The 22262-nt window shown below is 41.9% G+C and overlaps 5 protein-coding genes and 1 long non-coding RNA gene across 7 annotated transcripts; 2 read left to right on the forward strand and 4 right to left on the reverse strand.

The window, feature by feature from the left end:
- Positions 1 to 3456: 3456 nt before the first annotated feature.
- On the reverse strand, positions 3457 to 4068 carry LOC130697920 (uncharacterized). The gene is made up of 2 exons (XM_057520714.2): positions 3841 to 4068; positions 3457 to 3769 (listed from the first exon to the last, which is right to left on the reverse strand). Exons 1-2 carry the CDS (start codon positions 4028 to 4030, stop codon positions 3492 to 3494), a joined length of 468 nt encoding a protein of 155 aa, XP_057376697.1. The 5' UTR covers positions 4031 to 4068; the 3' UTR covers positions 3457 to 3491.
- Positions 4069 to 6693: 2625 nt separating this feature from the next.
- On the reverse strand, positions 6694 to 7614 carry LOC130697915 (ventral anterior homeobox 2-like). Its single transcript, XM_057520709.2, has 3 exons — positions 7479 to 7614; positions 7192 to 7379; positions 6694 to 7127 (listed from the first exon to the last, which is right to left on the reverse strand). Exons 1-3 carry the CDS (start codon positions 7570 to 7572, stop codon positions 6720 to 6722), a joined length of 690 nt encoding a protein of 229 aa, XP_057376692.1. The 5' UTR covers positions 7573 to 7614; the 3' UTR covers positions 6694 to 6719.
- A 2136-nt stretch (positions 7615 to 9750) lies between these two features.
- LOC130697913 (5-hydroxytryptamine receptor 6-like) lies at positions 9751 to 11223 on the forward strand. The gene is made up of 5 exons (XM_057520707.2): positions 9751 to 10129; positions 10198 to 10291; positions 10373 to 10767; positions 10835 to 10911; positions 11048 to 11223. Exons 1-5 carry the CDS (start codon positions 9763 to 9765, stop codon positions 11189 to 11191), a joined length of 1077 nt encoding a protein of 358 aa, XP_057376690.1. The 5' UTR covers positions 9751 to 9762; the 3' UTR covers positions 11192 to 11223.
- A 2920-nt stretch (positions 11224 to 14143) lies between these two features.
- Positions 14144 to 15780, forward strand: LOC130697914 (uncharacterized). Its single transcript, XM_057520708.2, has 5 exons — positions 14144 to 14610; positions 14684 to 14777; positions 14860 to 15254; positions 15321 to 15397; positions 15466 to 15780. The coding sequence occupies exons 1-5, from the start codon at positions 14247 to 14249 to the stop codon at positions 15607 to 15609; spliced, it is 1074 nt and encodes a 357-aa protein (XP_057376691.1). The 5' UTR covers positions 14144 to 14246; the 3' UTR covers positions 15610 to 15780.
- Positions 15781 to 17277: 1497 nt separating this feature from the next.
- Positions 17278 to 19878, reverse strand: LOC130697910 (uncharacterized). 2 transcript variants are annotated; one of them, XM_057520701.2, is made up of 9 exons: positions 19817 to 19878; positions 19537 to 19621; positions 19218 to 19468; positions 19096 to 19144; positions 18977 to 19005; positions 18843 to 18899; positions 18682 to 18765; positions 18434 to 18610; positions 17278 to 18354 (listed from the first exon to the last, which is right to left on the reverse strand). In XM_057520701.2, the coding sequence occupies exons 1-9, from the start codon at positions 19859 to 19861 to the stop codon at positions 17404 to 17406; spliced, it is 1728 nt and encodes a 575-aa protein (XP_057376684.1). In that variant the 5' UTR covers positions 19862 to 19878; the 3' UTR covers positions 17278 to 17403. The 2 variants fall into 2 exon arrangements, with proteins under 2 accessions (XP_057376684.1, XP_057376683.1); XM_057520700.2 differs by having other exon boundaries at positions 19090 to 19144.
- A 266-nt stretch (positions 19879 to 20144) lies between these two features.
- LOC130697923 (uncharacterized) lies at positions 20145 to 20866 on the reverse strand. The gene is made up of 3 exons (XR_009003069.2): positions 20533 to 20866; positions 20383 to 20460; positions 20145 to 20301 (listed from the first exon to the last, which is right to left on the reverse strand). It is a non-coding gene; the product is annotated as an uncharacterized LOC130697923 (long non-coding RNA).
- Between the last annotated feature and the right edge of the window lie 1396 nt (positions 20867 to 22262).

Raw genomic sequence — 22262 nt, forward strand, 5'->3', positions numbered from 1 at the left:
CCTAGTAAGTGTGTTGATTAAATGCAAATACACCATACACGTTCTTTTGTTTTTTTATAGAGCAAGTGAATCAAATCAAAATAAAACGAGTTGAATGTGACCCGTTTTGATTGTGCCGATGCCGAAATGCGATACAGTCGAGTGATGAACAACCAGTTGATGTTTCGAAGAACTCGGGGAATGTCTAATCTTCAATGAAACTTGTCACCAAATTCTTGTTTTGTTTTTGTCTTGACGAAGAATGTGTTCATCCTGTTTGGGCTCCGTTCAACTCATCCAAAACGGATTGGCATCATCAGACAATTTGAAAACCTGTTTAAAATTCTAATTTATCTGTGTGTGTGTGTGTGTGGTGAGTAAATAAGACACCTTCCCTACATTTCCTACAATTCATTAAAACAATTAGATAAACGTAGACAGTTTTGAACGACTGGCGCATTTGCATCTCGTGTGATTCCTCAACGTAATCATCGACCATTGCGGCTGAGATGGAGAAAAGAGATTCTTGACGTGGAAAGTGACGTCTTGTTCGTCACTCTCGACCGAGACGCACTCGTGAACGGGAGTGTGGCAATAGCCGACCGAACGATCGCACCGATGAACCAGCAACGCCTGCGGCACATAAATGGCGTTCGGTATGCGGTGCTCTTCCAGCTCATCTTTTGTTTGCCGATCACGAAGCAGGAAAATGAAATCAAAAATGAAACTCGATATGTAAATCGATTGTTTATGTATAGATGTACCAATGTGAACGAGCCTGGGCTGCGGATGCCTGCACTCGCATTTCAGCGAAGCTTTTAAATTCGTTAAGAAAGGCACGTGTTTTCCAGCCGTTTCACTTTCGATGACCAACGCAGGTAAGTGAAGAATGAATAACACGATGAACCAGCAATGTACCGCCATGACAATCGAATGTGTCCTGAATTGATTTCCAGTTTGGCATGTATATTTAAACTATTTACGTGTCAAATAATTCGATGTGTTTGAATTGATTGTTTGGGGTGTCACTTTGGCCAACGGACAAAACGGCACGTACGTCACGATGTTGTGGCTTCCATTTAACAGGATACGCTGATCCGTCGTGTTTACTTCCGCACATAGTTCCTGCGTTACACAAAGAAGAAGGAAATTGATGTTTCGTTGTTGTGACGTTGTTTCCAAGCCAACACTTCTTCTTTCTGCTTTTTGTTGTGGCCTTGACGACAGCGGAATTGCAATAAATCTATCGACATGGAACGTTTAACAAATTCGTACCTGGAAGCTGCGAGGCATCGCCTTTTGCTCCTGCAAATTGAATTCCGGCGATTTAACTAGACACACGCCCACGATCCGCCATATGGATCCGCTTGTCACAAGAAATCGGGTTATGGAACCAAGGCAAAACAGATTGATAAGGATAACACCCATACTGAGAAGCCTTCGTCCTTTAAGGAAAAAGGGACACAATCACAGGTGAGTGGAAACTTAATTTCGCTGTATGGAAAAGGCCATTGGAATTGTCAATTAAAACGGAATTATGTTTTGAATCTTTGTTTAGAATAACCTGTTGGATGTGACGTCACACCGTGACGTACATAATTCCAAATTGTTTATTGGCGTAGCCGTTCTCGAAAGGAGAGGCGTCGAGAAGCTGGTCAAAAAGAAAGTCGAAAACGCAAGAAATAATTAAAATACATACAAAAAAAAAAAAAAAATCTTCAAGAAAAAGGAAGATATAAAGATTCGTGATAGCCCGAAGTCAAAAGTGTGTTGCATGGGTTAGAGAATATGTTTTTTATTAGCAATACCCCACACCGAGTTTGATTCCCAATTTCACTGTTCTCGTGGCGGAGGCATTGAATACGAACGGACCTTATAAAAAGGTGTGTTACAACGAGGCCATATACAGGTAACACACACACACACGAAGAAACTCTTTTTGCCCCTAACGTATGGATTGGGGGAAATCAAATCTGTTACATACGGATCGGATGTTTTATTTTTATAGGCAACTTTCTACGGTCTGTGTGCTATCAAAGTGCCACGTCATAGGCAAGTCTTAACGGGATATTCCAGGTGTGTTGCCGTATACCATTTTGTTTTGGGTGTGTGTGTGTGTGTGTGTGAAAAGGTAAGTATTTAAATATCCATTCATATATCGGTCCACACCCATGTCTCTCGTTCCTTATTAGTCAAGAAAAAGAAAAGCCAGTCGAGTGAACAAAACAAAAGAGGTAAGGGACCTTAGCCTGAGGATGTAACCAGGTAAAATTATGGAAATGAGGGGATCTTCTTTCAGTTTTCTTTTTTTTTTTTTTTTTTTTTTTTTTTTTTTTTTTTGTTTTTGCGGAGCGGGGAGGTTTCGTGCTCAACCTTAAAAAGAAGATCGCCTGTTTCTATTGAAACCTGATCGTTAAAAGAAACAAAAGAAAAGGTAAATCCCCTTGCCCCTTTTTTGCTAGAAATTTGCATAGTTTCCTTTTCAGATGGAGACCGTCTGACCTACAGGACAAGTTCAGTCCTTTATTCTTGTCGTTCTAGACCTGATCTCTCCTCGTTCAAGTTCTCTGTTTTCCATGACGCTCTTTCCTTTTTAGTGAAGTGAATGGGAAATAAACAAAAAGGGATCACCAGTTTGTTTTGCCATTCATTGCCACTTAATCTACCCTCAAAGATGGACGCGCTTAGCAACACCGCTACATCTTCTAAACGCTGGAAAAAATTTTGGGCTCTTCCGTTGATCGCCTGGAACGCGAAGAAAACGGAACGGAGCAAGCCTTGCATCTCTACCTGGATTTCACGGTCAGTGTTTGATTTCATTTTGCAATTTGCCATGCTGTTTCGTTCGTGTTTTCGTTGCTCATTACTTGATGGGTTTCAGCAACCTCTTACACTGCCCATTTTTTTATGTTGTATTCAAAACAGAAGGTCGTTCACCGGTCTCTTCTGAAACGAGTGAAAGCGTCGCGGCCATGTTTTTCTTTCCCGACGCACAATTTTCGTTTTAAACATTTTACGACAAACATTTTGAATCTTCGTTATTTTTGCTGACGTGTATTTTGTTAACGAGGACAAAACAAAACAAAAAAATGTTTAATCGATACAGTTGCGTTGAGTACTAAATCTTGCACGGGTGTGCAATAAATGTGTGTGTGTGTGTGTGTGTTGACATTTAACGTTTTGAATAGGATTTTTTTTAAAATAATACAAAGCGTTAAAAAAATCCGTTAAAAGGGGGATATAGATTCGATTATTATTAGTTTAAATATAAAAAAAAAAAAAAAAAAAAAGGTACGTGAAAAAACAAAAACAGAAGCGCATCCAGCCGACAGAAAGGACGGACTTTGACTTATATTTGGTCCACTTCAGCTCTCTCGCGTTATAAATCTCTCTTTAATTATTTAGTTTTTTTCTTGAATCATAATAAACACATGCCTGCGGGGGGTCTTGGCCACTTCACTTTCACTCGGCTGATCTGGAAAAAAAAAAAAAAAAAATGGACGCGTTTTGTTTCAACGTCGTGGAACGTCGTTAATATCGGCGCAGATGCACTGCGTGTGATTGACGAAGTCGAGCGATTGGAACATTCGGTTTGCGGGGGGCGACGCCGACGTTTGCATGTTGACCGGGTGAATGGAATGAACGAAAAAGACGATGCGCACGATCGTCTCCTCCAACGGACTGCAGCGCTTGCGGCGGTCGCGGCAACAGCCGCCCGAAGGATCGCACCAGTGCAGCACGGTGGCTGTCGGATGATACGTTAACGTCGCATCGGCCTCCGGATGATCTTCTACTCGGTTTTTTTGAAGACATTGACGTTTTGAAAATGAATCAAATCGAGTGTTTTGATTCGAAACTTACCGACGTAGTGAACGCGCGGACGTGGAATTCCGCACATTCCTAAAGTCTGGAGCCGTTGTAGGTTTTCGCGGAAGAGGCGTCCGTTGTTGTGTTGGGGCGCTTCGTTCGGGACGACGACGTGCCATGGTAGGAAGACGGCCAATCCGGTCACTAACCACAAGGTGTCAAAGCAAACGGAGCGACGAAACATGTCACGCAAAAATGAGACTCACCAACTCGAACGACATGAAAGGAAACGAGCAGCTGAAACGGGCAAGTTGCGGCCGGCGTGTGGCTGGCCCCCGAACAACTGGACGGAGAGGAAGACGGCCACACAAAAAAGAAGAAGAAGAGCCAACGCCAAGAGAAAGAGACCAGTTTTTCGTCTAGACGATAGTAACAAATAGAGAAGTGTGGGGCCCCCACTTGAAACGGCAATGTTTACATTTAGAGTTTTTCACTAGGAAATGCTTTGAAATCGATGATTTATGTTTGACTTGCTTAACCTTGATGCCATTTGGCACGTCTCTTGTTGCCATGTCGTCTGGGTAGAAAGAACGTTCCAACGAGAATTGCCAGGACGTGTGCACTGTGTGTACTTTATCTTCACGTCACGTGCTGGACGAGTTTTTCTTCGTTTTGATTCGAAGCGCCGAATTCAAATGTTGAAATGTCCAAGTCTTATCTGACATATTTGAAAGAATAGTGTGATGTTGCGCCAAACGGGAGGACAATGTCGAACCGAGGGCGTATCGGTTATCATAAGCTCGTGAAAAGCTGGCAACTGTTTTTCAAGGAATTTCGACCTTGGCATTGAATGAAAAAAAAAAACAAAAAAAAAAAAAACTTTCGTTTGTCAGTTGCCGCTGTGCAGAACTTTGAAACACACACACACATAACAAAGCTCCTCTTTTGTGTGTAACCGCGTTTTGTTATATTAGGAAAACGGTTGCGGTTGGACACATGGCGACTGCACATGTTTCCGGAACGGGATATTTTGGTTACTTCCCCCCTCCATTTACTTTTTTTTTTTTTCTCTTTAAATTTAAAAATTGTAAACAAATTTTTTAAACATAAATCAGAGCATCCCCCAACGCGTCTTGAATTTCAAACGCGTTTCGCTTTTTTTTTTTTTGTTTGTTTGTTTGTTAAAGGTAATCTTTAAACGAAAGGGATGAGTTGGCAATTTTCCAAAAAACACTTTGTCGTGTCATTTGCATACACGTTCAAGTTTCGTGACAACCAATCGCTTCAGGCTACAGTAGCGTCTTTTTTTTTTTTTTAAAGAAAATGTGATGGTCGTTTGTTGCGCAGTCTCCCGTGAAAAAAAAAAAAAAAATCTCGTGGTAATAACCAACCATCAATCAGCTGAGTGTAATTCCGGACAGCCGGAATAGGCCTTTTTCAACCGGAGCCACAGAAAATCGTGTACAAAAAAAAAAAAAAAAGGCAACGCATCGCCTTTTTCTTTGATTGATGACAATTGCATAGGCCTGACCCCTTTCAGCCTATCCTGAATTTTCGTCTATTTTACACATAGATAATGTTATTTCATTTTTTATTTTTATTTCTAAAGAAAAAAAAAAATTTACCCCAAAAAAGGACGTGCACAGTCATCGGTTTTTTGTTATCATTGTGTTGTGTCAGTTTAGTACGATGCCATGCATTGTAGTTTTTTTTTTTTTTTTTTTTTCTTTTCCTTGAAACTCTTTGCGTGGAACGTAATGTGGTATTCATATCACGTAGTTGAAATACAGTGATGAAGGATAGGGCGGTGATGTTTTAAAAAGAAATCCAAGTGTCCACCTTTGACGCGGGTTGTAATACGTCAACAGGTGGACACGGAGATTTGCATGTTGGCATGGCCGTGACCTCGTCAATGTTTTGAATCGAATGCCACACGTTTCCCGTTCGCTTTCCGTTTCATCCGGCCAAGGTCTTCCCCAAAACTATATATATATATTCGGTACAATCGCATTGATGAAAAAGTCTTTGAAAAAATTCATTTGCAAACCTGTTTGTATTGATTGGAAATATAAAAAGGCCAACGCCATTCATCACGAACGATCTCGTGAGCATGGCGAGGGAGCCCACCCGCCAAGTAATAATCAGTGAGTCTAAAACATACGCGCATGATCGAACGTAGCCCCACTGATTACGCGATTCTAATCGATTTTAACGAGCCCTTTTTTCTCGCGTGTGTGTGTGTGTGTGTTTGTGTGTCAACGACCTCGTCTATGACGTCTTATAAACCACGCAATCGCTTGAAACGTGTTGCGGACGCAGAACCGAAAATGAATCGGCAGCGTCGCATTTCAGGCATAACATTCAGGTATAGTTTTTGATTATACGCTCCATTGCATTTCAATAATGTAAAATGCTAACCGCTGTTTTAGTTGGACCAAAAATCGTAATCGATATACATTTCCATGAGACAGAAAACGGAAGAGCTTTTCTCTCATCGCACATGGGGGCCTTCCTTTTCTCGACATTTCCGTCTATTGTCATGCGTAACGGGAAAAAAAAAATACGTGAGAAGAACGAGTGGTTTTTCATTCATCACGCTCCAATGAACTACAATAATAACGGCGTGTATCCTCTAATCAATCACATTTTCTGAAAGAAGACTTTCACCGCCTCGCCCTACAAATATCCCCCCCCCCCAAAAAAAAAGACCCGCCCTTTCAAGATGTTTCCGTCTACTCAAATCGATAAATCGCACGTACAAAAACAAAAACAAAAACAAAAAAAAATTGAGCTTTGAATGGTTCGTGTGTTATTACAAATCACATGAGATCTCGTTTACACACAGTGACGCGTTGGCCGGAACTCTCGGATATATCGCGATGTTTCACTTCATTAAAAATATCCATTGGTATTTATTCCTTTATGTTTTGTGTTCAGTAGACTCGATGAATGTGATGATGATGTCCTCGATCGGTTGACATTGAGGCCGGCGGGGCAGAGGGGCCACTATTCGAATGGCTTCCGGGCGTAGGTATTGCACCGCTGTTCATTAATCCATTGGTACCGTGCGATGAATAGGATTGCATCAGCTGTTGATACATGGCTGGATGATAGTGCTGGAACGCCTGGCCGAAGAAATCCGCCGGATGATGTCGTTGCCATTGCGTCTCCGGAGGCGATCCGCTCGTTTCTTGTATCACAGACGATGATGATGGCGGATGTAATTGAATCGGTTCTTCCTTTGAGGGATTCTTATTCGTTGGCTGATCGTCCGATCCGCTCACGGACGGATGTCCTTCCTTCCGCTGTTTGGTCCGCCTGTTTTGATACCACACTTTGATCTGTTTTCAAAATTAAAAAATGAATTTAATTTGCCGATTGATTAAGGAGATACAAGTCAGATACTTGGGTTTCAGAAAGGCCTAGACGACGGGCCAATAAAGTCCTTTGTTCGCCAACCAGATACGGATGAGAGCCAAACGTCGTTTCTAGGGCGTCCAGCTGCCATTTGGCGAAGGCCGTCCGGCTGCGTTTGGGCCGGTCCAGATCAAGCGCTTTGGGCAACAGTAGGATCTTCTCCAATCCTTTCGAGTCTATTAACATTTAATAATCAAAGCCATTCAAAACGCAAGCGAATCGAAAAATTGCCATTGACAAAGTTGATTAGCCATTCATCACCAAACATCAAATACCTTTAACGACGACTGTTTGAACGTAATCGGGTAACGTAGCGTCCCGTCCTCGGTGATGATCCATCGGCCGCCTACCGCATCCGTAAGTATCCATTCGATTAGTTTAGAATTCGAACCGCACTCGATGGCGAGAGAGACCGCAACTGCTTCGCTAGCCAAATGCAGACTGCATCATTCGCTTCGATGTAAGGAAAAAAAAAAAACCCCACATCGACCTTAACAACGTAAAGGAGGTGGACACATACGTGTAGGCTACCCATCTGCAATCGAATGCTAATCATAAATGATAAGAACACAATAAAAAGCGTGTGTGTGTAAATGGATCGGATAACAGGGACGAACTGTTTGATCAATCCCTCCATAGTAAAAAGGAAAATCTATTGGATAATCAATAATAATGGTAATCGCATTTGACACAGTCTAAAGTTGAACACATCCTCGCCGCAAAAGCGGAGGGGGGGGGGAGGCTAATATATATAATAGTGATTTGTGTTTTTGTACAAAGCTATTGTTATGTGTGTGTGTGTGTGTGTGTTTTGTGGTATTGTTGGACGCAAGAAAAACATTCTGCAAACCATCAAACAGATGAGTGAGTTTTTTTTTTCATTTATTTTCGTATTGTACACGGAGCAATTTGACACCAAAGTTTGGCTCCATGGATATCCGAGACGCGTCTGCCGTTTTTTTTTTCTTATTTTTATGGATTGCCCTACTCGATGATGATTAGCATTTCTATTGAATCGGGCCCTATATACGTAGATGAAAAAGAAAAAAAAAAAAGGTATAGACATTTCGCCTCTATAAAAATTGTATACAATATGACAGAATGAGAACGGCAATATTTTTCCTACACCGACACGTCCAGCTTAAAGGAGGGGGGAGGTAGATTTTTTTTTTTTTTTTTCCTGGAATGCCTCGCTTCTTATTTCCCGAACAGAAGGCCACGGGCTGTATAATACTTTGGACGAATATCACGAAACCAACCGACTTGGTATTTAGATTTCCTTTTTTTTTTTTTAATATTTTTTCTAAACCTAATTTTATTATCAACTTCAGGGGAGGTCTTTAACAATTCGACTTTCAATTTTCAAAACGATATATGTATAGAGTTATGATTGTTATCATCTTCTTTTCATCGGCATGAATGCCTAAACGAGCGTGAATCTCAATTTCAAGTTAATGGAGAGTGTATCCATGTGGATGGTGTAACGAAGCTTCATTGTTAGCCATCAGTGTCTCGTTTTTCGCCCTTCTTTTTTTTTTTTTTTTTCTTTCGAGTGTTTTCAAATGTTCCAGGAGCGCGCGTGCATCCACTTTGGATTCGTTATTTACTTTCTCCCTTCCAATTCTTAGAATAAGACGCGAGACAAATCGTTTTTCGGCTGGGCACGTGGATTTGTAGGGATTGGTTTCTATCGTTAAAGGAGTGGCTCCCACTTCCATAAATCACGTCGGTTCCATAGACAAATTAATTAAAAGAAACACTACATCGCAATTGAGATTTTGAAAACAAGATAAGCAATTTTAATTTGATTTCAATTTGCTTCATTGACGTTATCTGTAAAATCTCCATGAACATGTTCCACAATTTTGATCCGCTTTTTTACATTTCATCAACAATTCGCCATCTCCGACGAAATCTAAATGCACAAACTTAATTGCAACTTATGCAAGTGTTTTACTATTGAAAATTTTCACAAATTGGACACGGACGCTGTTATCAACACCTGGTTCCAGCGAACGCAAGGGCAAAATGTGTGTTGTCCCGCACGACGCAAAGCACCTCCAAAATGGAGCGTGAATTTCCTGCGCACGCCATCTGTTGATTTATTTGCATCCAACTGTTGGTTTCACAGGTGAATCCCACACGTTTGTATTTGCTTTTCTATCGGGCCGTATTTCCCCCCCTTTTGTTCATTTAACTACCGAGTACGTCTAAAAACCTTGTGTTCCATTATTTGAAGTACCTGGAAACACTACACCCCCTTTTTTTTTTTTTTCTTTCCTGTATGGAATAATACAGAAACCACTTGAGGCGCTAAACAAACTTTAGGCAGAGAGGTGCGTGTAATTCGTTATTCACGCAAAACGTTTGGGCGAAGTTGAGCGCGTTCGGCGTTTGCGCACACGGACGCCCATTTACAAATTTTTGGTGTAGTGTAGTTAGAACTGGACGTGACCGGATGTTCAGTGTCGCGTCTGACAGCATGGAGAGTTCCGTCGTTCGCAACTGGCGCTTCATTTGCATATATTCAAATCAGTTTTGAAAAATATTGGCGATCAAATGGAAGGTGGTGGTAACTGGACGAATCATTCAGGACTGGATGCTTATTGGTCGGTGACACCAGTGAGGCTGAGCCGAGTGGAGACCATTGTTCATTTGGTATGCCTGTCGCAAGGGATACCCATCAACGTGTTGATTGGCGTCGTGATAGCGCGCAATCGTCGGCTGCACAATCCAAGGAACACCTTCTGGCTTGGCATTATCGTTCTCAATTTAATGACCATGTTCATGGCCGTCCTCAAATTGCTGGTCGTTCACGTGGCTCAACCGGACGATTTCACTTGTCTCTTGTTTTCGTCCATGACGGGCAAACCGTACACCGTTCTACTGTTCGTCATGCTGTTGGCCACTCTCGATCGCTACGTTGGTAACATGTCAACTGGAATTAAATCAAATCTCTGTTTTTAAAATTCGTGTGCCATTTTTGACCCGCAGCTATTACGCATCCGCTGTACCATCGCAAACACGTCACTGTCCGTCTGGTCATTCTCGTCCAGCTGGGCGTCTCAGTTGCCGTCTTCTTCTTGCTGTAAGCACCTTGTTTGTTTTGTTTTTAAATTGACATTCATTCATTCATTGATTGTAAATAAATGGCTCGGTGTGCGTTCAGATCGATGCCGTTCATCTTCGGCTGGATCCCTTTACGATGCGGATTCAGTTTGACGCTGAGCAAATGGACGATGCTCTTGCGATCCATCCTGGTTGCGCTTTGCATCACGGCTCAAGTCAAAGTCTACCTGGTCACGCGTAAATACCTGAGACAGGCGGAAGTGCAGCCGACGTCGATTCCGATGCAACAGTTAGTTATCGTGACCAACGATCGCGACGAATGTCAGCCTCCGCCTTCTGCTGCTCCGGCCGAATCCAGCAGCTCATTGTCCGTCGTGAACACGAACAAGAACGCGCCGTTCTTCGTCCACCGACGTAACAAGACGGTCAGCAAATTAGAACTGGAGGCCAGTTTGACGCTGGTTGTTGGCGTCTTATCGCTGTGCGTCATCACGGGTAAGACGTGAACATTATCATTCATCATTCAATGGTTCGTGATTACCTCGTTATTTCGTTCGGCCAGCTCCCATGTTCGTCGTCTACTTTTCGCTTTCCGTTTGTCAGCAGCTGGGCGGCGAATGCAGTGGCTTGACTTCATTGGTAAATGATAGCGTAAACCGCTTAATTTAATCCGTTTCGAATGATTTGCCCCTTCGTCTTTTATTGGTTGGCCGTAATGATAGATCTTCTTTCCCTATTTTCTTTTTTTTTTTTTTTAATAATGCATCCATCAAAGGTCGTGTACGTGAGGCAAGCGGCTCTGATCCACGCCGTTTACGGCCCACTCATCTACATGATCCGCAGCCGGGAATTCGCTTCGGCTGTGCGTAAAATGCTTCGACCCAATTCAGTCCGTCTTGACGATATCAATTACTTTTAACCGGCTGCTATTGCTTCCCCCCCCCCTTGTTGCACGTCATCTTTGTAAATACAAGACGCACACACGAGTAGCCTACTGTGTTACGTTCGAGTATATTTTATATTGAGAAACGTGAGCATTGGCACCCATAATGATTTCGTTGTAATGTTAGATCTTAAAGACAGTTCGCATCCAGTTGAAAGAGAGCGGTTCAGATCAATGTCGCAGCGAAGCTTCCCCTGCCTCTCTGCCCAGTAATGATTGTCTTGTTCACACGAGCGGAAATATGCCACGAATGTCGCTCAAACTTTTCAAGGCTAGCAGGAAAAAACAAAAGAAAGTTGGCGTATTTTTCTCGTAGACATTTGTAAAAGGCAGGACACGGTAATGCTATCCCTTTCTCCAGTGTTTTCCTTACCTTTCCCCCTCGGTTTTTAACGTTCATTTTCCAGTCCATTGCTTTGAAAAACGGCTGACATTGCCACGTCTTACGTCATTCTACAATGCGACGTGCAGTTGCTAGTGTCGCGTTTGAAAACAACAAGTCCAACTTAGCAAGCGTTTACGCGAAATTCGATCAGTGGACAAACTGTTGAATTGATTCGCAATTTGTTTGGTGATTCACATTTCCTATTCATTCGTCTAAACAAGGACGTTCTTTTGTTCTTTAAGGAAAAAAAAAAAGCGTGTGGGTTAGTAAGGCAGTTTGTGGCATCTATCTTGTTATTTCACAAACGTATCACGTAAACCGGAAATTTCCCTTTGCCTGTATCCGCTAAACCTTCCCTCACCCGAGAAACATGGATTTAACGTTTTATCACCAGTGTAGATGCAGATGTCACGGTAAACGGATCAAACCATCTCTCCTTAGTCTGATGGATCTCGGTGAAAAGCAAACAAGCAACAAAAAGCAAAGAAGATTTCCCCCGTACGGTGTCAAAGCCAATGCACATCGCGTGCATCAAATAACGTTCCAGGAATTATAGATAAAGACCTTATGGATGGGTAAAAAATCTTCGTAATACGAGGCATGTTTTTTTGGTTTTTTTTCATTCGTAGAGTGTGGCTGTGGTAATAAATCTCTTCCTGTTTGTGGCTTTGCATCGATCCGGAACTATTTGCAAAAGGCAGACCATATTCAGGAAGTATGTTCACATCGATCGGTATGACACATCTTCCACGTACGTGCACGCCATGCAACATCGAACAAGTAACTATCTCATATTCACATTTATCTCAACTGTAGAATGTCAAAGCATTTGGAATGTCGTTGGAAACTCAAGTCTCAGACATCATCAATCGTGTTTGGGCTGGTGCAACTAGACAGAAATCCGCATTGGCTGAGTTTCTCATATCTGTCCTTGATCCTCGTGAGGACGGTTTCGCAGACGTTGTTCCATTGAACACGTTCAATCCTCAATCGACAACAATGATGTTTAGAAAACTCATCGTTTCAATTTTTTTTCACGGACCTGCTGAGCTCCTTTAAATGTTTGGGTATTCTGGAAAAGATATGCAATTTGGCAGCTGGCTGAAAGCCTGTCATTGTTGACGACAGTGCGGAGGCCGGATGCAAAATTGAGACTCGAGGGCTTTTGAAGGGGACAGCAAGTTTACACTCTGACATCTTGCCGAACTAAGTATTGGATTAACTTCCATCAAATCAAGAAGAATTACATCATAAAAACGTGCTGTTGTGTGGACAAATGGCATTAACAGGCTTACAAATCATGTGATGGAGAGTCCATTATGATGGAAGAAGGGCGGAAGAAACGATGCCACAGGTGCCTTATACCACTGCAATCTGGACGGCATCTGTGTAACGGCCTATTATTGGAATAACCTAATAAAATGAATGTCCACGTTGACGTGCAATCCTATTGACTTGTAACAGTTGCAATCTATCTTCTGGTTAGTGCGTTACAGAAAAGAAAAGAACCTACAAAGTAAGTTGTACTCCAATCACGCCATTCATCGTCTTCTGAATACACCGCAGGGATTCCCGGAGGCTGCCAAACATCAACAGTGTAACTACCACCGAACAACATGAGATCCTTTACTCAGCTGAATAGAAACGAATGAGCCTCGCGTAGTAGCGAAGACGTGGCCATGCCAACCAAGAACTCACATCATCGACGCTGTCTCGCTATCTTTTGTTCAATTTCCCGAGGGGAGAGGGATGCAGCATTGCCTTCCGATACGCTGCGTGATCGCGCAATCATCTGGTCCCGAAAGACTTTGTCGAACTATGAACGCGTGATTGTCTGCGAGATTTGGCGTCCAGCGTTCGTCTAATATTGCATCGGAAATGACAAGCATGACGTCTAGACACAAGATTACGTGTCTCGTGATTTCGATGTTGAAGAAAACAAAGCCATTTTTTTGTCTCGATTTTTCCCAGGAGGTCGTAATTAACGTGTCGCGTGTTGCGTCGGCTGGTGTCAACGACACGACCACCTGTGACCGATCCCAGCGTTGCGGTTAACGAGACACTGTCTTTCATTATAATTTCAGCTGGGGCTTAATTATACGCCTCTCGGGGCTGTGACGTAGTCCCAATTAACATGAAAGCAAGAGAATCCATCCACCTTTGTAAATACTGAAGATCCATGACGGTGTGAACGCCAGGAGAAGTAGATCGATGGCAAAGTTCGTGTGCAAGGCAAGCGGTCTGCGTGAAACGTCCAGCTCGTGACTAATGAACTGTGCAAGTATATGTTCTGTTCGGTCAGCTGAGCTCGTTCGTGAATTCACTATTTATTCGTGAATGCCACCAGGTGTTTTTGAGGAGTTGATACATTTTTCGAGGGGAGGGCTGTCTAATATCATTCATTTGCGTGCGTGAACATCGTGAACGTTGTTTGCGCAGTCGTTGGCGCGCATCTGTGGCAATAAAGCTCTCCGATCGTATATGAGTTGATAGACCAAAAGAAAACGTTCAGTGCCGTGTCTGACGTCGTGCAGATTCTCGTGGGAGATGTACCTGTTCCGTTTGCCTGTTATCGACCGCGTTAGTTTTTGAAATGTTCGTAATCGATTAAGAAATTAACGTGTAGAAAACAAACAAACAAACAAAATGGCAGGCTGTGGGAACTGTTCGCAGCATTCCGGTGTTGATTTCGATCTTGTGACGCCAGTGACGCTAAGCAGAACGGAGACGATCCTCTACTTGATTTGCGTGTCGCAAGGATTACCCATCAACTTGTTAATTGGTTTCGTTATCGCGCGTAATCGTCGCTTGCACAATCCTAGGAACACGTTTTGGTTTGGAATTATCGTTCTTAATATACTCAATATATTCATGACCGTCTTGAAAATGCTGGTCGTTTACGTCGCTCAACCGGGTGATTTCACCTGTCTCTTGTTTTCTTCCATGACGGGCAAACCGTACACGATTTTACTGTTCGTCATGCTGCTGGCCACTCTCGATCGCTACGTTGGTATAACGCCTCAATTTGAATAATTAAATCAACTCTCTGTTTTTAAGATTCGTGTCCCATTTTTGTTCCGCAGCTATTACGCATCCGCTGTACCATCGCAAACACGTCACTGTCCGTCTAGTCATTCTCGTCCAGCTGGGCGTCTCAGTTGCCGTCTTCTTCTTGCTGTAAGCACCTTGTTTGTTTTGTTTTTAAATTGACATTCATTCATTCATTGATTGCAAAATAAATGGCTCGGTGTGCGTTCAGATCGATGCCGTTCATCTTCGGCTGGATCCCTTTACGATGCGGATTCAGTCTGACCCTGGGCAAATGGACGATGCTCTTGAGGTCCATCCTGGTTTCCCTTTGCATCGCAGCTCAAGTCAAAGTCTACCTGGTCACGCGTAAATACCTGAGACAGGCGGAAGTGCAGCCGACGTCTATTCCAATGCAGCAGACGGCTTTCGTGTTGAAACACGGGGAGGACTTGCAACATCCACCTTCGACGACAGCGGCAGACTCCAACAGTTCATTGTCCATAGTGAATGTGAACAAGAACGCTCCGTTTTTCGTTCATCGACGTAACAAGACGGTCAGCAAATTAGAACTGGAGGCCAGTTTGACGTTGGTTGTTGGCGTCTTGTCGCTGTGCGTCATCACAAGTACATTCTGAAATCTATACAAAACGTAGTTTGCTTTCGTAACGAATGTGAAATGCCAAATTGCAGCTCCGATGTTTATCTTGTACGTGGCCCTTTCCATTTGCCAGCAAGTGGGCGGTGAATGCGCAGGGATGACTTGTTCGGTATGCTCATTATGCTAAGAAGACATTGCATTCGTTTTGTCGTAAACCATGTTCTCTTTATTAAAAAGATTCCTTACGTCAGACAAGCTGCACTGATTCACGCAGTTTACGGCCCACTTATCTACATGATCCGCAGCCGGGAGTTCGCATCGGCCGTTCGCAAAATGCTCCAGCCGCAGTCTGCGCGTTTTAATGACGTCAATTATTTTTAATTTGAACGAAAATTCTGGAAATTAATTTCGGTATATATTATTTAAAAAATTGCACAATCTCTTTAGGTAATATTTCGAAACATTTCAGCCCTTATGAATGCAGTTTTTTATGTCAAATTTCCCACTTGTCTAGTGTTAGCATTTGATAACGATGCCTGCAATCGAGCCAATAATGGTCGAAATAAGAAAAAGAAGTCAAGTTCATATTCTATTGGAAAGAACTTCGATTGCTCACTCCACCCTCAGGTGCTCTAGAAACGCGGTCATAGCTGCATTTCTTTCGGTTTCGTTAACTGCCTCCGGCTTTAGGTTGGGTACGCAAAAAGCAAATCACCTATTAGGAATTTGTGAAAAGGAAGAGACTTAAAACAGGGCACAAGGGTTAGGTAACATTTTTGTTTTCATTGTGAATACCTTCTAATTGCTGAATTCAGTCTGCATTTGGAAGTGCATGATGCGTTATGCATTGGTCCCTTTGCGCTCATTTCAGTGGAACAGTATTCCTTTGGAATGTGTCTAAGTGATTATACTTCCATGTTTTGTGTGTGATTATCCTAGTGCTCCTTTCCATTCGATTGAGTATTGAAATGCACTTGATGGCATTCCTTGTATATGAATGTCTACGTGGCATTGACGTTTCTCTACCTCACCTGGCTGGATGTTTTACTTTGCTCATCACTTGCATAGCTACCGTCTTTTCGTAAATGGTACGTATGGTATCAGAAAATAGTATTAGATTTAATTTCACTAAAAACGTAGTGTATTGAAGTTAGAAAATGCACAGTAAGGGAGCAATATTGTGGGTTTTAACATTTCGTTCGTCAAACACCGCCGCTAGCAGAGGCACGTATGACAAGACATTCTGAATCCATCGTTATTTGATTAGATTACGTCAACAGTTGTGCTGTCAAAGAAGACCTGTAAATGACATGCTATTTGATGATAACAGATGTCAGATTAGAGTCACAGAACTATTGCTGTTTTTATTGCTTAGCTTACTGTGATAGTGTAGAAGATAGGCAGCGTTTTCCTGATGTGTTGGACGCTTTATCTTTAGGCTTTTTTATCTTCCAAATAGGCAGAATGATCAAAGTCTTTGTTAGCCATCGTTTGATGGCCGCTGAAGTGTTCTCCTTTCGTCTTGCTGTGCAGTTTGTATCCATTTCGTTCGGAGTCGGCGTCGAGACTGGCCTTACAAGCGGTTGGCAACAGGTCCACACAGAGAGAACGTGGAAGCCGGTTTGAACGCCCTGCGTGAGCGAAAGTGCGAGGGGAAGGCCCGTTCTCCAGACAAAAAAAGAAAAGCCCTCTAAACAAAAAACAAGAAGCTTTTGTTGAGTGATTTCACCTGTTGGGCGTTTTGTATAGACGATGGGCTTTCACCGCACAAGTGAGATTGCCATTTTAGAGGAGCAAAGAGAGAACTTTCGAGGTCATTTTAATGGATTTTTGCGAAAAAAGATTGTTGTCTCATAAACACGTTCGGGGGAAACCTGAGTTTTTAAACATCTGCGTTTCAGCTTTCTTCGCCGGTAGGCCAGCGAACTATATTTTTACGATGCAAACAAACGTCGAGATAATCGCGAATCTAATTTAACGTACCGTTCTGTTGTTCGCCTTTTGTATTGCGTTAAACAAACAATAAGAGATAATAAAAAATAACATCGATAAATTTTTAGTATTAATAATTTCAAGAGGCATAAGGCGATTAACACGTTAATTTATGATAATATACGAATATGGCTGTAACCTTTTTCTAATAGGTTCCACGTTTCTTCACAACAAACGATCCGATCAAGGTTCGGTCGAATGCGCTGATTTGTATTTGAACGGATGTATCACTTGGCAATGAAGCGTTCCAGCTGGTGTGTACACCTTTTCTTGCGGAAAAATTCTGTGATGTTTCTGCTTTTGTTTACTGGCCACAAAAATGTAGCCCTTCAGAACGAAGGGAACACTTGCGTCCTCGTAAACGAATTGGCAAAGCGAAGCGGACACGAGAAGCGAACGTTTCAGCTGGATATAGCCTTTCTCTACTCCTTTCGTGGACGCTTTGATTTCTCCGATTTCGATCGTAATCGCTTGCGTTCCTATTTGAATTGTGCCGCGTGAGTCGAGCTCTAGTTCTCCCGACGGAGGGAATGGCATCAGCTTTTCTTGTTCGGCATTTGAAGCATTGATTGCCTTGCAATAACTAGCAAGGGAGTAATGAATCAGAAAATACCATCCGTGGCCGCATGCTCTGCCTTTTTTGTTTTCTTTTGGTTTTGCTGAACCGAAGGATTTGATGTCGTTCCAGTCGATCGTTTGGGCGAGGAACGCCAACGTCGAACGTAGGTCTTTGTGCACCAGTTTGATACAACGTCGTACATTCTGCAGCGACACTCTGCCGTCAGCGTCCAGCCACGGATATTGTTTGAGATGATCTTCGAGCACGGCAGTGCATGTGTGTTTGTAGGTCTTCATTTTGTCCAAAAACCAAAGCAACATATCCTTTTGAATGCCCGTTACGCGTTCGGTGTCGCTATCGTTCGGATTGAGCGCGTCTCTGATCTTGATGCATTCGGCTGTAATGTCTGCGCGTTTGATTCCCGTTCTTTCGACCACGTGTTTAATAGCTTTGTAAACACTCTTGATCTTGGTGCCAGGAGAAAATCGAGGTCCGAATTCCTCAATATTGTTCAGTTGAAGACGAATCATATTTTCACCTAGATATCCCATGTCATTAGTTATGTTCCCGATCACCTGTTAATCGAAACGTGACAATGTTTTGTTGTATTAAGACATAAAGTTTTTGCGTAATTCATATAGCGTTCACGATTACCGTCAGCACGGTCACGAGTTGTTGGTAGAAGTCACCGATTTGTTTTTTGCTTTTCTTGGCAGTTTTCGTCGACGTGTCGGGCGGAACCAAAGGAGCCGTACTGGAAAGCGAATTTTTTTTGTATTTAGCAACAAATGTTGGGCGCTTTTCCTCTGTTCCCTCCTCGCATTCTTGTTCCTGGTCAATACGCCACCGATTGAAAACTCATCCCGATTGAATCATTTGAAAAGAAAGAATCGTATGGTTACCTCAGTCGACGAAGATGACGTGCTGTCCGTTTCACTGCTCCCGTTACTTGAGGAAAGCGAATTGGCATCTTTCAAATCGACATCCTGTTCCAACACAACGAACGTTATCAATTATCCTGGTAAGAATTTTTTTTGTTTTTCGACAGTATATCATTGATTACCGTTGTTGACACGTAAGCAGAATCGCAGTTTACCGCACTTCCCGTAGAAACATTTGCCTGCCGATTGTGAAAGACGTGAAGAATATTCAAATCGTTCCTAACCAAGCGAAAAGTTTGGATTCAAGTTTACGTACCATAGTTTTTCCATGGCCTAGTTCGCAGCCTGAACGCCACAATAAAAAACAAAACAAAAACAAAGTTCTATTAAAAGAAAACAGAGAAATATTTAAACAAAAACATTAATGACCGTTACTGTTCATCATCGTTGTTGGCAATTCGGGAACGGACTGAGCTTTGGAAACCTATTTGCCAATCAGTTGGTACACGAACACTTTAAGATTGCGTGCTATTATTCAAATCCGAATTTCATACTACCAAAGTCGGCGCGTACGGCAAACGTGCACTTCTTCCATAGTCTGCAAGGCAGGCTGCACTTTTTGCCAGATCCTCCTGCTCCTGCAAATTCGATGCATTCGTAGATTTAGCCCACTTTGCCCTTATGTTTCTCTTTCCAGGGAAAGGAATATAAGGTGCTGGCTTCTCAGGGACAGCAAAGTCAATCAAATCGCTTCCGACAGAAACACGTTCCACCAAAGATTGAATGAAGTTTGCATTGAAGCTTTGTGCTGAAAAAGAAACAAACGAAATTCGTTTAAAAGACTAGGCGGAACAAAATTGATAAAAAATTAGTTACGTGTCTCTTCCGCAGTTTCTGGACTGTATTCGAATTCGCGCTCGCTGTACACGCCGGACGTATTTATAGTTTGATTATCGAGTGCCTACAACAAAACACATTTTTTCATGTCATTATTTTATAGTTTTAGTCAATGATTGTAAGACAGTGTAGCTGATTCGTTATAAAAAGCCATTTAGAATAATAGATTTAAAAGAACCCCCCCCCCTTTGAAACAAACGGAAGCAATATTAACTTATTGAATGTTATGCCAGTAAAAGTTCATTTTATTCATAGTTACCATTGCTGACGCATAAGCAGAATCGCAATTTGCCACACTTCCCATAGAAGCATTTGCCGAATTCTGAAAGACAGGAAAATATTCAAATCGTTTCAAAAATATTGAAATTTTTGCGAATATGCCGTTGTTGGCGTTGCCGTATGACGCTGAGCCAAATTTGCCCACATCAGTTATCAAATATCTAAATTGCATAGTTTATTTTAACCGAAATCTACCATTACCAAATTCGATTCGTTCGGGAAACGTGCCCTTGTTTCATATATCACAGCCGAAATGAATGTCATGAGATAGAAAAATGTTTCAATTTTAAATCTGGACTTGGACAAAAAAAAAAAAAGAAAAGAAAGAAAGAATTTGAAAATAATAGTTACATTGCCGATGCGGAATAATCATTAACGATATTGGATCTTCGGTATCAAAATCAATCAAGTTGCTTTCAGCAAAAATGTCTTCGACCGAAGATTGAATGGAACTTGTCTTGAAGCCTTTTGCCGTAAAAAATAGAGAAACACACAAAATTGGTTTAAAAGAAAAATGGAAACAAAATTGACAAAAGAATTAGTTACGTGTCTCTTCCTCATTTGGCATTTCCGGAAGAGGTTGATGCTTCGAATTCTTTTTGCTGCCTTTCTTAAAAGGGTTCCCTTGAACGTGGCGGAATAAACGGGCAACCAATCAAAATAAAAAATTACATGAACAGAAAATGTTTACCGTACTTAACAAGGAAGGTGCTGTCTTGAAAGAAGGTTTTGGATTTTTGAAGACATTGCACTCATCTGCGGTTTCCTGCTTCTTAGTTTTCAACGCCTGACGTAATTTTTGGAACGAATTCATAGCTTGATGATGGAGTACCTACAACTTTCTAAGGCGATTCTTTTATAGTTTTAGTCGATGACTGTAAGACAGTGCAGCTGATTCAATTATTGAAAAAGCACGTAGGATATTAGATTTAAAAGAAAGCCCATTCACACACAAGCAGAGGCAGTATTCACTTGAGGAAATGTTGCGTCGGTAAAAGCTCATTTAAATCTAATGATTTTGCAAGTTGTTTTAAACTGCGCACTATGCGAATCCACTTGCTTAGCCTATGTGGTTATGTCGTCCATTATTGCACCACCCTCTGATCGAGATAGTGGATGTCCACAAATTACCAATGCTATTGCATTGCAATGTATTCAAGTGTAAGGCATGTGCAGGTACGCAAAGGTTAATAAAAAAAAAAATACGAAATTAGATTGTAATATGTAAATGGTAAAATAGATTTACCTTTTATAGGATGAATGCCCCAAAATGCAACACGCACAAAAGGGTGATTCCGTTTGCTATTCTCCAAAATGGAACCATACATCCAGCTGCCTGAGACTGCAGACCACCTATAACGACGATGAGTCAACATCGTACGATGTAAGCTTTACTTATCTGTTTTATGAGCTACCAAACAGTAGTCCTGATAAGCGCGCCTTGCTTACATGGCTACATAAAATTTTGTAATGGGGATATACAATAAAATTTAGAGGGGCATAATTATTAATTAAAACCTTTTCTTTTTGTTTGATACTTTCCCTCGCTCTCATTTTTTATCTTTAAGGTCTTTATCTATCATACTTGAATGAGCGAAAACTTCCCTGGAAACACTAGAGATTAAATGTAAAATAATAAACAATATTTTGAAAATGTACCAAAAATAAATTAATAATGCATAAAATGAATTTGCTTAGCGGCCGTAAAGAAATAAATAGCAGACATTTGAACACACGCAATCGAAACGATACTCGTATGCTGTACAATACGCCATGCTAATATGCTATTTGCTGGTGTAGCTAAGTACTTTAAGCAGGTGACAATTAATGAAAACTTTCAACAACCGTAGTACCGTTCACTAACGTAAAAGACCGACCCACAAACTTAGGTAGAGAAGAGGTAACTGTAGCTCGTAGGTTGTTGGTAAGTCTCGCCGTGGCCAATACGTTTCATGGATGCAGGCAGCTAATCCTCGAGCTATGTGACCCTCTTCAATCATAAGCGTTTTGCTGCTCTCAACTATATTAAAAGTTTTTCGTTTTACAGAGTTGGCGAGATGGGACACTAGACTCGGCTTTGGCGTCGAAGAACGCCATCTACGTGACAACAGTCTATAACTACATACTGTGCTAGCATACCCTGGCGGCAGCTTCCACAACCCTTGCTTTTAGTTACTTCGCGCATAGCTAGAAGTCTCTACCGTCGTGGGTTCATCTCGTTTTCTTTGTAAAAATATTTCGATCGTATTTTGTTTTAATGCAACCCTGTACGGTTGCTAGATTTCATTTTTAGTTTTTCATTTGAGTTTTGGCGGCATGGACCTTCTCATGTTTCAGTAAGTTCTCGGAAACTGTCGGGAATGAATTCGCAAACGAATCGGCAATTTATCAAAAACTCAACAAAGAAATTTCATAACAATCGAGAT

Source organism: Daphnia carinata, chromosome 9 (genome assembly GCF_022539665.2).
Source record: "Daphnia carinata strain CSIRO-1 chromosome 9, CSIRO_AGI_Dcar_HiC_V3, whole genome shotgun sequence".
In the NCBI taxonomy this organism is placed as follows: Eukaryota; Metazoa; Arthropoda; class Branchiopoda; order Diplostraca; family Daphniidae; genus Daphnia; species Daphnia carinata.

Bases quoted from the DNA above. Each gene is read 5' to 3' on its own strand.
- LOC130697920 (XM_057520714.2), bottom strand. From the start codon at position 4,030: ATGTTTCGTCGCTCCGTTTGCTTTGACACCTTGTGGTTAGTGACCGGA. The intron at 3,770-3,840 runs GTAAGTTTCGAA...AAAACCGAGTAG, and splicing joins TCCGCGCGTTCACTACGTCG to AAGATCATCCGGAGGCCGAT.
- LOC130697915 (XM_057520709.2), bottom strand. From the start codon at position 7,572: ATGGATACTTACGGATGCGGTAGGCGGCCGATGGATCATCACCGAGGA. The intron at 7,380-7,478 runs GTATTTGATGTT...AAATGTTAATAG, and splicing joins TCAAACAGTCGTCGTTAAAG to ACTCGAAAGGATTGGAGAAG. The intron at 7,128-7,191 runs GTATCTGACTTG...TTTTGAAAACAG, and splicing joins TAGGCCTTTCTGAAACCCAA to ATCAAAGTGTGGTATCAAAA.
- LOC130697913 (XM_057520707.2), top strand. From the start codon at position 9,763: ATGGAAGGTGGTGGTAACTGGACGAATCATTCAGGACTGGATGCTTAT. The intron at 10,130-10,197 runs GTAACATGTCAA...TTTGACCCGCAG, and splicing joins CACTCTCGATCGCTACGTTG to CTATTACGCATCCGCTGTAC. The intron at 10,292-10,372 runs GTAAGCACCTTG...GTGTGCGTTCAG, and splicing joins GTTGCCGTCTTCTTCTTGCT to ATCGATGCCGTTCATCTTCG.
- LOC130697914 (XM_057520708.2), top strand. From the start codon at position 14,247: ATGGCAGGCTGTGGGAACTGTTCGCAGCATTCCGGTGTTGATTTCGAT. The intron at 14,611-14,683 runs GTATAACGCCTC...TTTGTTCCGCAG, and splicing joins CACTCTCGATCGCTACGTTG to CTATTACGCATCCGCTGTAC. The intron at 14,778-14,859 runs GTAAGCACCTTG...GTGTGCGTTCAG, and splicing joins GTTGCCGTCTTCTTCTTGCT to ATCGATGCCGTTCATCTTCG.
- LOC130697910 (XM_057520700.2), bottom strand. From the start codon at position 19,861: ATGGGAAGTGTGGCAAATTGCGATTCTGCTTATGCGTCAGCAATG. The intron at 19,006-19,089 runs GTCATTAATGTT...TGTGGCGTTCAG, and splicing joins AACGATGATGAACAGTAACG to GCTGCGAACTAGGCCATGGA. The intron at 18,355-18,433 runs GTAATCGTGAAC...TTCGATTAACAG, and splicing joins AACTCGTGACCGTGCTGACG to GTGATCGGGAACATAACTAA.